The sequence below is a fragment of the Chenopodium album genome, chromosome 16 (genome assembly GCF_948465745.1).
Source record: "Chenopodium album chromosome 16, dcCheAlbu1.1, whole genome shotgun sequence".
NCBI classification, from domain to species: domain Eukaryota; kingdom Viridiplantae; phylum Streptophyta; class Magnoliopsida; order Caryophyllales; family Amaranthaceae; genus Chenopodium; species Chenopodium album.
In genome coordinates this window covers 43594209-43604743 of record NC_137849.1, presented here as the reverse complement: position 1 = coordinate 43604743, position 10535 = coordinate 43594209, and the positions used below count along the sequence as shown (strand labels likewise).

General features: G+C 32.5%; 2 protein-coding genes across 2 annotated transcripts; both read left to right on the top strand.

The window, feature by feature from the left end:
• Positions 1-2126: 2126 nt before the first annotated feature.
• On the top strand, positions 2127-4614 carry LOC145584367 (FBD-associated F-box protein At5g22730-like). Its single transcript, XM_081641225.1, has 3 exons — positions 2127-3011; positions 3131-3256; positions 4330-4614. The coding sequence occupies exons 1-3, from the start codon at positions 2127-2129 to the stop codon at positions 4612-4614; spliced, it is 1296 nt and encodes a 431-aa protein (XP_081497351.1).
• Positions 4615-5667: 1053 nt separating this feature from the next.
• On the top strand, positions 5668-7445 carry LOC145585465 (B-box zinc finger protein 20-like). The gene is made up of 3 exons (XM_081642166.1): positions 5668-6058; positions 6158-6613; positions 6995-7445. The coding sequence occupies exons 1-3, from the start codon at positions 5873-5875 to the stop codon at positions 7334-7336; spliced, it is 984 nt and encodes a 327-aa protein (XP_081498292.1). The 5' UTR covers positions 5668-5872; the 3' UTR covers positions 7337-7445.
• Positions 7446-10535: the final 3090 nt, after the last annotated feature.

Sequence of the window (10535 nt, the reverse complement as noted above, 5' to 3'; positions counted from 1 at the left end):
CTAATTTGTGTTGCCTGTATATAAATGTATTATCTATTTGATGACCAAATGAAGCTTGATGGTTTTGATGAATGATTTCTTCACATTTTATAGGGTTCAAGCTTTAGGGTAGGGTGTCTAAATTTGGTATATTAATATGATGAAGAGTTTATATTTAGAAAAAATTATAGGAATGTTTCAAGGTCATCAAGGTGTGGTGATTCGAATATGTGGTATGCATATACTTGTATGATGAGAGGATTTTTTTTTTTTTTTTTTTCATGTGGAATATTAGTACTCGTGCATTCATCTTTTAAAAATAAATGTCATATACTACTCCGTATTACATAATTGGGTGAGTGCGTTTAATCATAATTTAGGCGTTGAAAAAGTTAAAAAAAAAATAAAATTGTAAGTTTAGGCCGCATAATGTCCCTGACATTAACCCGATTGTTTAATTAGGTTTTCATTCTGAAGAAATTTCTGAAATTCTGCAAATTAAATCTCAAAACGAATTCTATTTAGCCCTAGTTTATCTGTATCAAAATTCTTGTACTTCAAAATTCATTGGAGTGACAAGCTGAGGATAACGAAAACCCCAATCAAAACCCTCTGTTTCCGGTATGTTTGCTAAACCCTAGTTTTTGGATTGTTATATGTACGCATAATTACCTTTATTTTACGATTCATGTTGAATTTTTTTGGAAATATCAAATTTAGCTAAATTATAGTGTGTTGATTTTAATTTTTAATTTTTTATGTTAATTGTCTATTTTCTCATTACTTTGGATGCTTTCAAATGATAAAGTTGTTACATTTTGATTTGAATTTGATAGTGATTTCGCATAGTATGAATAAGTTTTCATAAAGCGAATTATTACCAATTGCAAGATTGATTTAAAGGTATTGGGCAATTGACAAAATAAACACTTTTTATGTTTAATCTTTTGTTGTTGCTGTTGAAATCTTATACAGTTGATTTTATTGGTTAAGGAAAAAGTCCTACTAACTAATTTGTGGAGATAGGAAATGGTGTGAGGTGAATGAAAGGTTGATTAATAAACTCTTAGGAAGCATTTGGTTTGCGGATTTGTTTGGATGCAAACACGAAGGCAAAACCCGCTCCCTAGTTACTAGTTAAGTGTTTGGTTAACTTAGATTTTGTTATGTTGGATGGAAATTTATATGGCTAGACTTGTTCTGGTGTGAACAAATTGGTTCACTCATTACCCATGAATAGAGAGGATGGGAGAGAATAAGTCTTAAGGGTAATATGCAATTCTAGGCAAACTTGGTTGAGCAAGACTCTCAGGCTTAAAATAGCGGTGTATGATGGGGAGGCGGAAGGAACTAAGGAGGCTGAAGTTAAAAGGATTTTTAAAACCATAATAGCAATTGTAACCGACTAGGTTTTATGAAAAAAGGAATCATGGAATGGGTTGAATTTGACCTCAATGCTCTACTTTTACAGGGTTCATTGTGTATCCTTTTTTAGTTCGAACCAATTAGGCTCTTAAAAGTGATCTTTCAAAGAACATTGAACTAGTTGATTGGCAGCTTGAAGAGCTTTTAAGTTACATTTATTTATAATTACACGTTGAATCGTTGATGTTTTTTTTTTTTTTTCATTTTTTCCCTTAATGTTCAAACAACATCAAGCTTTGATGCAGTTTGCAGCATATATGTATTGCTCAACATCATATGTTGAATATGTTGAGAAGTGGGAATTTGTTGGAAAATTGAGTCTGTCAATAATGACATTTATAGAAGCTGAGGGTTTGCTTTAGATTGGCGTTTGAATTGCGAGCGTATTAGAAAGTTCAATCTGTCTTTTGCATTTTATTGTTAAAAAATCCTGAATTTCTTCTTACTCAGCTATATTTTACTGAATTGAACTGTGCTGAAACTGTTAATTTAAATGACTTTAAAATCTCTGAATGATGCAAAATCAAGTTGGAAGGAGCATGTACTTTTTTTAATGCAACATTCAAGTCTTTGGGTAAATCTTAGTGTATTTGTTTATCAGTTAGTGTCATTGTGGATTTTATTGCTTTAATGCACTTTCAACTATAATGCTGTTTCTTTGGAGGTTGTATTTTAAATTCTTGTTTATTTATACTTGGTTATTATTGTTCTGTAAGGTTTCAATGTCAATCCCATGGAACCGAAGGCATCTTAAAGACGTAGACCACATCAGTAACCTACCAGACACGATTCTATGCCATATATTATCTTTTCTCACTACGAAGTCTGCGGTTAAGACCAGCATATTGTCATATAGATGGAAGTATGTATGGACCAAAGTTCCCGTACTTGACTTCACTGAAGAAAAGAAGACTTCGGGGGATCAACAACACTCTTTGAAGCAAAAGATTTGTTTCAAGAGTTTCATGGATAATGTTCTACTTCATAATGAAGCATCATATATCCAACGATTTTGCTTGAATCTTTCTAATGCTGATGCCTTTTATGTCAATTCATGGCTGATCGCCGCAGCAAGGCGTAAAATACATGAGTTAAATATCATCCTTAGTCAATATATGGATATATGCCTACCGCCAAGGTTTCTTTTCAGTGAGACACTCGTGGTTTTAAATCTACATGGGTCTTTAAATATTGGTGCCTCGGTGTCTTTCCATTTACCAAACCTGGAAACCATCCATCTCAGGAACCTTAAGTTTCCTGATGATGAATTTATGAAAAAGCTGTCATCCAATTGTCCCGTTCTTAGAGAGCTGCACATTGTCAACTGTGTTGTCAAAGCAATGCTCCGTGTGGAGTCCTTGACCCTAAACTTATTGTTAATTAAGAATACTCGTACCATTCATGGGTTGGAGCAGGCTTGTATCGTTATAGAAACATCAAACCTTGCATACCTGTGTCTTCATGAGTTTTGGGTATCATCAATTGACATTGGAAATATGAGTTCACTCATTAAAGCAGATCTCTGTTTAGACCAAATTAATAGTGATCAAGTAGAAAAGGTTTTAACAAAAGTTTCCGGGGTAGAAACTTTGCAATTAAGATTTGAAGTAAGCTTAACCTCGATCCTCATCTTTATTATTTATCACTCTGTATTTTCATTCAATTTGCTTTTGTTTGGTGTTGGTAAATTTCTAAGGCTAACAAGGATTGTTTATAGATTTTACAGGTCTTCCTATTAGTAATGGAGCTACCAGTCTTTCCAAATTTGACCTGGTTAGAGTATGGAGCTAACGAGGAGTTGTCTAAGATGTTATATTGCGCTCCTAAGTTAAAATCGTTGTTTCTTAAATATGTAAGCACATTTTTATGTAATTTTTGCAGCTTATTACTTTATTTATTTAGGAAAATTTAACCAGAAAAATCTAACCGTTGCTCCGTTTTCCCAGAATAATCCAACCTTTCGATTAACCCTTGAATAATCCCAAGTTTACTACTTATTTTCTCATAGCAAGCTTATTTAACTGGTTACTTAAACTTCAAATAATTTCCTCCTTTCTTGACAGTCGACATTGGTGTTAGCTCCAACCATTAATAATGGCTTCCCTTCTCTCTCCCCCTCCTTCCTTCTCCTCTCTTCAACTACTTTTTAACCATTGACAATGGCTCGTGGAGTCTTACACCCTCACCTCCCTGAACTTTCTCGCCAGCACCTCACCTTCCTGTCAACCTACCCCATTTCCCCACCAACCAGCCTGCCCCCAATACCCTCTCCCCTCCTTGACAATCAGCCCGCTCCATGCCCCACCTCCTAATCAGCCCGCTACCACAACGTTGTGACCCACACACACTGACTTGCTCCCCTTTTTCTCCCTCATCACTCTCCACTTACCACCACATCCAACCACCTCAATGGAACTATTAACAACAAACCCAGATGAGAATTGGGGGTGGGTTGTGGGTTGGTGGTAGGGTGGGTTGTGGTTGCCGGTGGGGGTGGGGGTGGGTTATGTTGGGCGTGGTGGATGGTGTTAATGATGGCCATAGAAGTGGTGGTGGTGGATGGGGTTAATGGTGGCCATGAAAGGGGAGCAGAGAGATAGGATCAGAAAGGGGATGGTGGAGAAGAAGAAAGGAATTTATTTATTTATTTATTTTAATTATTAGAATTAAAAGATTAAAAAAAATTAACCAATAAGGATGTGATGTGTGGATGGTAACCGGTTATAATGGGTAGGGTGACTTGCTAGGGTTGTCGGGAGAAAATGGGTTGCAGACTTGGGATTATTTAGGATTAATCGAAAGGTTGGATTATTTTGGGAGAAAGGGGCAAAGCTTGAATTATTCTTGTTAAATTTTCTTTTTATTTATTTGTTGTGCCAAGACTTGTACTTTATTACATGTAAAACTGTGGGTTTCATTCATCAGTTTGACTGTGGTGACCGCTTTGATCCCGAATCCGCGCCCAAGCATCTACCATGCCTTGAAACAGTAGAAATCTGTGGCTTCATTGGTCTAGTAAAAGAACTCGACACAGCAGAATACTTTTTGAAGGCTGCATCAGCTTTGAAGGAGATGAAAATCAATTTTCATCGTTGTGCTACTGATTCTGATGTTACTAGTTTTTATCAGGGGTTATTGGATCTTCCTAGATCCTCAGTTGTTTGTCGAGTTAAAATTGCCAATCCATTTTGCTGTAAATTGGTTAAGTAGAATTAATTCCCTACCTGTTAAGGGAATTCTGCACTGTATCTGTGGAACATGAACTAAACTATAAATCAATGTTGGACATACATTTAATCTTTTGGTTTTTTTTTTTTTTTTTTTTTTGCTCCTGTTTTAATCAGTTTTAATCAATGACATCATTTTTTATCTGTAAAAATCGATTTAATCAATGCTATGTAAATAACACTCTTCGTTTTAGAAAATTTAGGTGAACTCGAGACTTTGTTACTTGGGGAAAATGTTATAATGTCATTAGAGATTGAGATATCTTTGAGAACTCTGAGAAGCAAGATGTTATCTGATAAAAAAAAAAAATAAATAAATAAATAATAATAATAATAATAATAGTAATAATAATAATAATTGTTCTTAATCACTAACCTGAATCCTAGACATTTAAGAATTGTTTGAATTTATACAAGATGTATAGCATTGTCATTAAACTCCCTAACCTCTACAATTCGAGACATATATGAATTGAAAGGATGGTGCCATAACTGATCAAACAATGGGTCGGGTCAAGTTTGATTAGTATTGAACACTTTGAAAACGTGACGTTTTTATAAGTTAGTAGTTATACGTAATGATCAAACTCCCTAATCTCTAATTTGAGAAAACACATATAACAAACACAAGTAGACCGGTAGTAGTGTTGATCAAACAACAAGCAATCGACTAACCACTCCAAAAGCAACCGACAAGTTTAAATCAGGTCAAGTTTCGAACTAAACCATTCACGGTGAGGGTAAAATATAATTTCCATTACACAATTGTTTTGGACCCACAATCAATGTGATTCATCCCAACCATCTGGTGAAATTACAAATCTACCCTTTTCCACACAATTCTCTATGCAATATAGACAGTCGGCAGATCCCCTCACCTAGCCCATTCTTTCCTCCATCATCATCTAACTCTTTCTATAATTGGTCACATTTTGAGTATAGTTTTATTTCATATCAACTATAGTACTACTGTATACTACCATAATATATTAAATTGAAAATCAATCAGTTAGCATATGCCAACTCAAAGTACTCTTTAAGAGTTTTCCTTACAATATTTAAAGCCTTTGAAGTTAGCCCACCACTTCCTCCCTTTCTTCTCACTTCAATTACACAACTTTCTATCTCTAGAAATTTATTCCATTAAATCTGGAATCATCGAAGTATACCCAAATCAAATCAAAATCCAAAAATAAAAGAAAAAAAAAAATCAGCCTAAAAAATAATAAAGGTTTACAAATATGAAGATCCAATGTGATGTTTGTAGCAAAAAAGAAGCTTCTGTATTTTGTTCAGCTGATGAAGCTGCTCTTTGTGATGTATGTGATCATAGAGTCCATCATGCCAATAAACTCGCCTCGAAACACCACCGTTTCTCTCTTCTACACCCCTCTTCCTCTAGTTTCCCACTCTGCGACATATGTCAGGTAATTTGATCTCAAGTCTTGAGTACCAGTACCACCTCGGAAAATCTTTTTTTATAACTATATAAAGTATAACATTACTGAAATATATTTGGGATGCAGGAGAAAAGGGCACTTATATTTTGTCAACAAGATCGTGCAATTTTATGTAGGGAATGTGAACTGCCACTACACACAGCAAATGAGCATACAGAAAAGCATAACAGGTTTCTGTTAACTGGGATTAAGCTGTCTGCAGTAATTTCTGACAACACCAAAAGCACTGATACTGTAATTGCTAGCAATGGAATTGGAGGTTATATAGTTCCTGATTTTAAGTCTGCTAAAAAACCCACATCAGTTTCTTCTGAAAAAACTCTGAATTCGACTGCATCACTCGTAACGAACAGCAACAACAGCAACAGCAACAGCAACAGCAGCCCAGATAGTTCAAACAATAATCAGTTGAACTGTGGTGGATCGACTAGTAATATATCAGAGTATCTGATAGATATGCTACCAGGGTGGCATTTTGAAGATTTGCTTGTTGATTCTGCAGCTCCCTTTGGTTTTTCCAAGGTTTGCTAAAAAAATCTCAAATATCTTATTTAATTTTGTGATTTTTTTATATTTTTCTTAACCAAAATTGGCACAATTTATGCAAGTTGAATCAATTCTGTTTAGTTGGATTACCTATAAGAAAATGAAAGTTGCATTGAATACTACAAGTAATGTTTAACTAATCACCTCAAGTCACATAAAAGTCCATTTACACCGCAGATGTTTATGTGATTTAGAGTGCTTAAGCCTGTTGTATATATACACTGTTTAACACAAAAAAAATTGCATGATTGATTTAGATTAATACATGACTTGGGACACTAATTTGACAAATTGTGCATCAGTAATTATGATTAAATGTTCAGAATATAGGTGTAATTTTTACATTTGTGAGTGCAGAATACTTGCAACAACCACCTTGGTATTGAGGTGAATGAAGATGTGTTGTCATTTTTTGATGTGGAGAATGAAAAGGAATTAACAAGTTCATCAACAAATTCTGAGAATTTCTGGGTACCACAAGCAGCAATTACTAGTAACATGTTTGGTCAGACTACTTCAGAACTTCATCAAATTACAAATGCATCAATTTATGGGACAAAGAAACAGCAACAGACAAGTGTCACAGCAACTATGAAATTGAACAGAAAATATTTGAAGGATGATGCTTTTACTGTTCCTCAAATTATTACTAATAATAATTCATCTTTAGGGTCTAAGAGAACAAGACCTTCTTGGTAGAATTATGATCTTAATTAGATCTTGTTTTTATTAATTTTGTGTATCTTGTATTTTATAAAGTGTGTTTAATATGTGCTGAATTTTAATTAGATGGGTTTTTATTTGGTCATATTTTTTGTTGTGTACTAGTAATTATCAAGTTGTGGAAAAAAATATCTCCCACTTTGGACATGTTCTTTTATTTAATCGTTTTTAACGCTCTTGTACTACCTTCATCTTCCCTAATTAATGAGAGTACAATCCCTTGACCATGGAGATTGATAGATAAGCTGTACTCCTAGCGAATCAACCTCAATTTAATATCTTAAAAATTTAAAACGAACTAAGATGTTTTGAATTGAGCGTATTTGTTTATAAAATAAAGCATGAAAAGCAATAAAGATAGATCTTGGAAAAATATTTGCAGTGATTTATCGTCTTTCTTTATTCAATAGACTTTTTCGGCTTAGAAGTTTGTTATATTTTATCTTACAAGCTGAGTTGATTACCACTTTGGTGAAGATACTATTTGATATTATTTATGCATAAAAAATACTTTATATAAACAAAATTGAAACGATAATAAGAACAAAGGATTTTCTAACATGTGTCAATGGGCATGCAATAACACTTTGGAGTTTATTATTACAATTATTTTGATAAATCAAATGGAAATCTTTTCACTTATTTGTTCAATAACTTAACATGTGCATATAAACCCACAATAGCCCGTTTTCTAGATACCGAAGTTAATTACTTAACGATTGTGGATTCCTACATGATTGTATGGATCGAGGAAATCAAATAGGACCGCACAAGGTTTTGCAAAACTAGTCTTACGACATAAAAAGGCAAGACAATGCTTTCGAAAAGAAAACGTAATCCATTCCTACGACAAAGTATACCTCATACAAGATTTCGCCTTTAAATAAAGCATGTTTATCATCTTCCACACATAAATCATGTCATTTAAAATTAAAATATGAGTAATTTAAATTTTAATGTTATTAGGAAGTGAAAGATAGTTGAAGATGAATGTGGTTGATAGTATGATATATACTTGTACTTGATGGATCATAAGACTGACAGATTGTTACATGGGTGCAAATTTTGTCAAATGAGGCAAGACCCTCTTTTTGTCCAAAAATGATGTAGGACATGTCTTTCTAGATTAGGACAGGCCAATAAGACTAAAGACTTTTGGTGAATTATTATTATTATGATAAATAAATAATTAAAATAATAAAATTAATAATAATGCTTAATTTTTATGAAATGGGATGACCTGGCATTTGATATTTAGCACATTTTTTATTGGATATGGTGGGGGTGAGGAATAGGTCATTTGTGATAATGTTCCATCATTTTCATCTCCATGATATGCTAAAAAGATGCTGTCTCCTCTTTTTATTAGTTGCCTTAACTTGATTAGTATAATACTATTTTAATTAGTTTTATTGCCTGAATTTTAAGCTATATACTTTATTATTTTCCTGTTGCTACTCTTTTTATTAGCTGCCTTGTTTAATACTGCTCAAATTTTATTTAATTTTAGTTTTGTATGTTTGCTCTTTAAAATTAAAATATTAGTAAATCATAATATAAAATATTTCATCTAACTTGCATAGTTATCTTGGAATGGCTTAATTGACATGGTAGACCATACCTTATAAAAGATTCCCAATAGAATTATAAAGATCAATTTGAATTGTACTGTATATTAGTTTCATTATTATAAATTTGGATTATATTATTGCCTTCGTCTTATAACATTAGAATATTAGATACACTTTTATAGTATAATTAAGATTGCCCTTAACATTAATATGAAAAAGCACATAGAAGTTACTTCAAAACGTATAGGTCCTTACATTATACGGAAGTAGTAAAATAAAGATTATAGTAAAAACTTATCAAAGACAACCATATTTACTGATAGAGGGGATAATGTTAGGGTCTGTTCACTTCAGCTTAATTTCAGTTCAGTTCAACTCAATCAGTTCAGTTCAGCTTCAATCAGTTTAATTTAGTTCAGTTCCTAATTTCCTTTTCTTATAAAATATTCAGTTCACTTCAGCTCCAATATATTTAGTTGAGTTCAGTTCAGTTCCAATCATTTCAGTTCAGTAAATGTGAACAGGCCCTAAGGCCCCCTTCACTTCACCTTATTTTTGCTGAACTGAAATTATTTTTACTGAAACAAAATTATATTTGCTGAACTTAAATTATTTTTACTGAACTTAAATTAATTTTACTGAACTGAAATTATTTTTGCTGAACTAAAATTAATTTTACTGATTTTCTATTATAATTTTTCTTTAACCATCCCAAGACTACTCCCAGCCAAACACGCTTAACTATGGGGTATTCTTAGTATATCAGCTCCCTAAAAGGAAGATGCATCTTGTTGATATAAGTAGTATATCAAACTCTTTTTAAAGCAATCATGAGGGGTATTACATATTTAATCGAGTAAATAAATTATTGTAAAATTCTTTAATTTAAAAAAAAAAGAATTTTACTGTTAAAAAAAAGAAATTAATTACCCCTAAGTACAGAGATATTTTTTTGGGTAATTAGTATTGTCAATTGAATGTGTTAGGGTCTTAGGGAGGACAAGTAGGTGTGGAGGGAAACAGACAAGAGATAAGGAAAAGCATGGCAATGCCCTATTATATGTACATGATATTTATTTCTATTTACTAAGGAATAAATAAATTCAACGTCACATCTAAATAATTAAATTCTTTGATTGAGATATATAGATCTTGAAGTATAACTATTCTAGATAGAGATATAACGAGTTGTCAAGTTGTTTTGTTCTCTCTTTTATTCAAGTACGGAGTATATGCAATAGAAAAGTCAAAACTAAAGAATAGGAAAAATTCAACTTTATTTCTGATATTAACATTCCAAGTTAATCCTCTCATAATATATTGTTTTTCTTATAATTTATAAATAATAAAAGTGAAATAATAAAGCACAAAAATAAATATATAAAGTTGTGAGAGAAGGTTAACTTAAAATGTTAATCTCAGAGATTAACTTGGGCTCCCTCTTAAAGAATATATAGCTTATTATTATGCAAAATCCACATTGATTATATTTCTATTATGCACAACATTTAAATTTTATGAATTATGATATTTATTTCGAGTCACGACATTTATATTATAACTAGAAGCTTAGCTTAGAAGGGCAGTAGCATTTCAAGCTTGAA

Bases quoted from the DNA above. Each gene is read 5' to 3' on its own strand.
- LOC145584367 (XM_081641225.1), top strand. From the start codon at position 2,127: ATGTCAATCCCATGGAACCGAAGGCATCTTAAAGACGTAGACCACATC. The intron at 3,012-3,130 runs GTAAGCTTAACC...TAGATTTTACAG, and splicing joins CTTTGCAATTAAGATTTGAA to GTCTTCCTATTAGTAATGGA. The intron at 3,257-4,329 runs GTAAGCACATTT...TTCATTCATCAG, and splicing joins AATCGTTGTTTCTTAAATAT to TTTGACTGTGGTGACCGCTT.
- LOC145585465 (XM_081642166.1), top strand. From the start codon at position 5,873: ATGAAGATCCAATGTGATGTTTGTAGCAAAAAAGAAGCTTCTGTATTT. The intron at 6,059-6,157 runs GTAATTTGATCT...TTTGGGATGCAG, and splicing joins CACTCTGCGACATATGTCAG to GAGAAAAGGGCACTTATATT. The intron at 6,614-6,994 runs GTTTGCTAAAAA...TTGTGAGTGCAG, and splicing joins CTCCCTTTGGTTTTTCCAAG to AATACTTGCAACAACCACCT.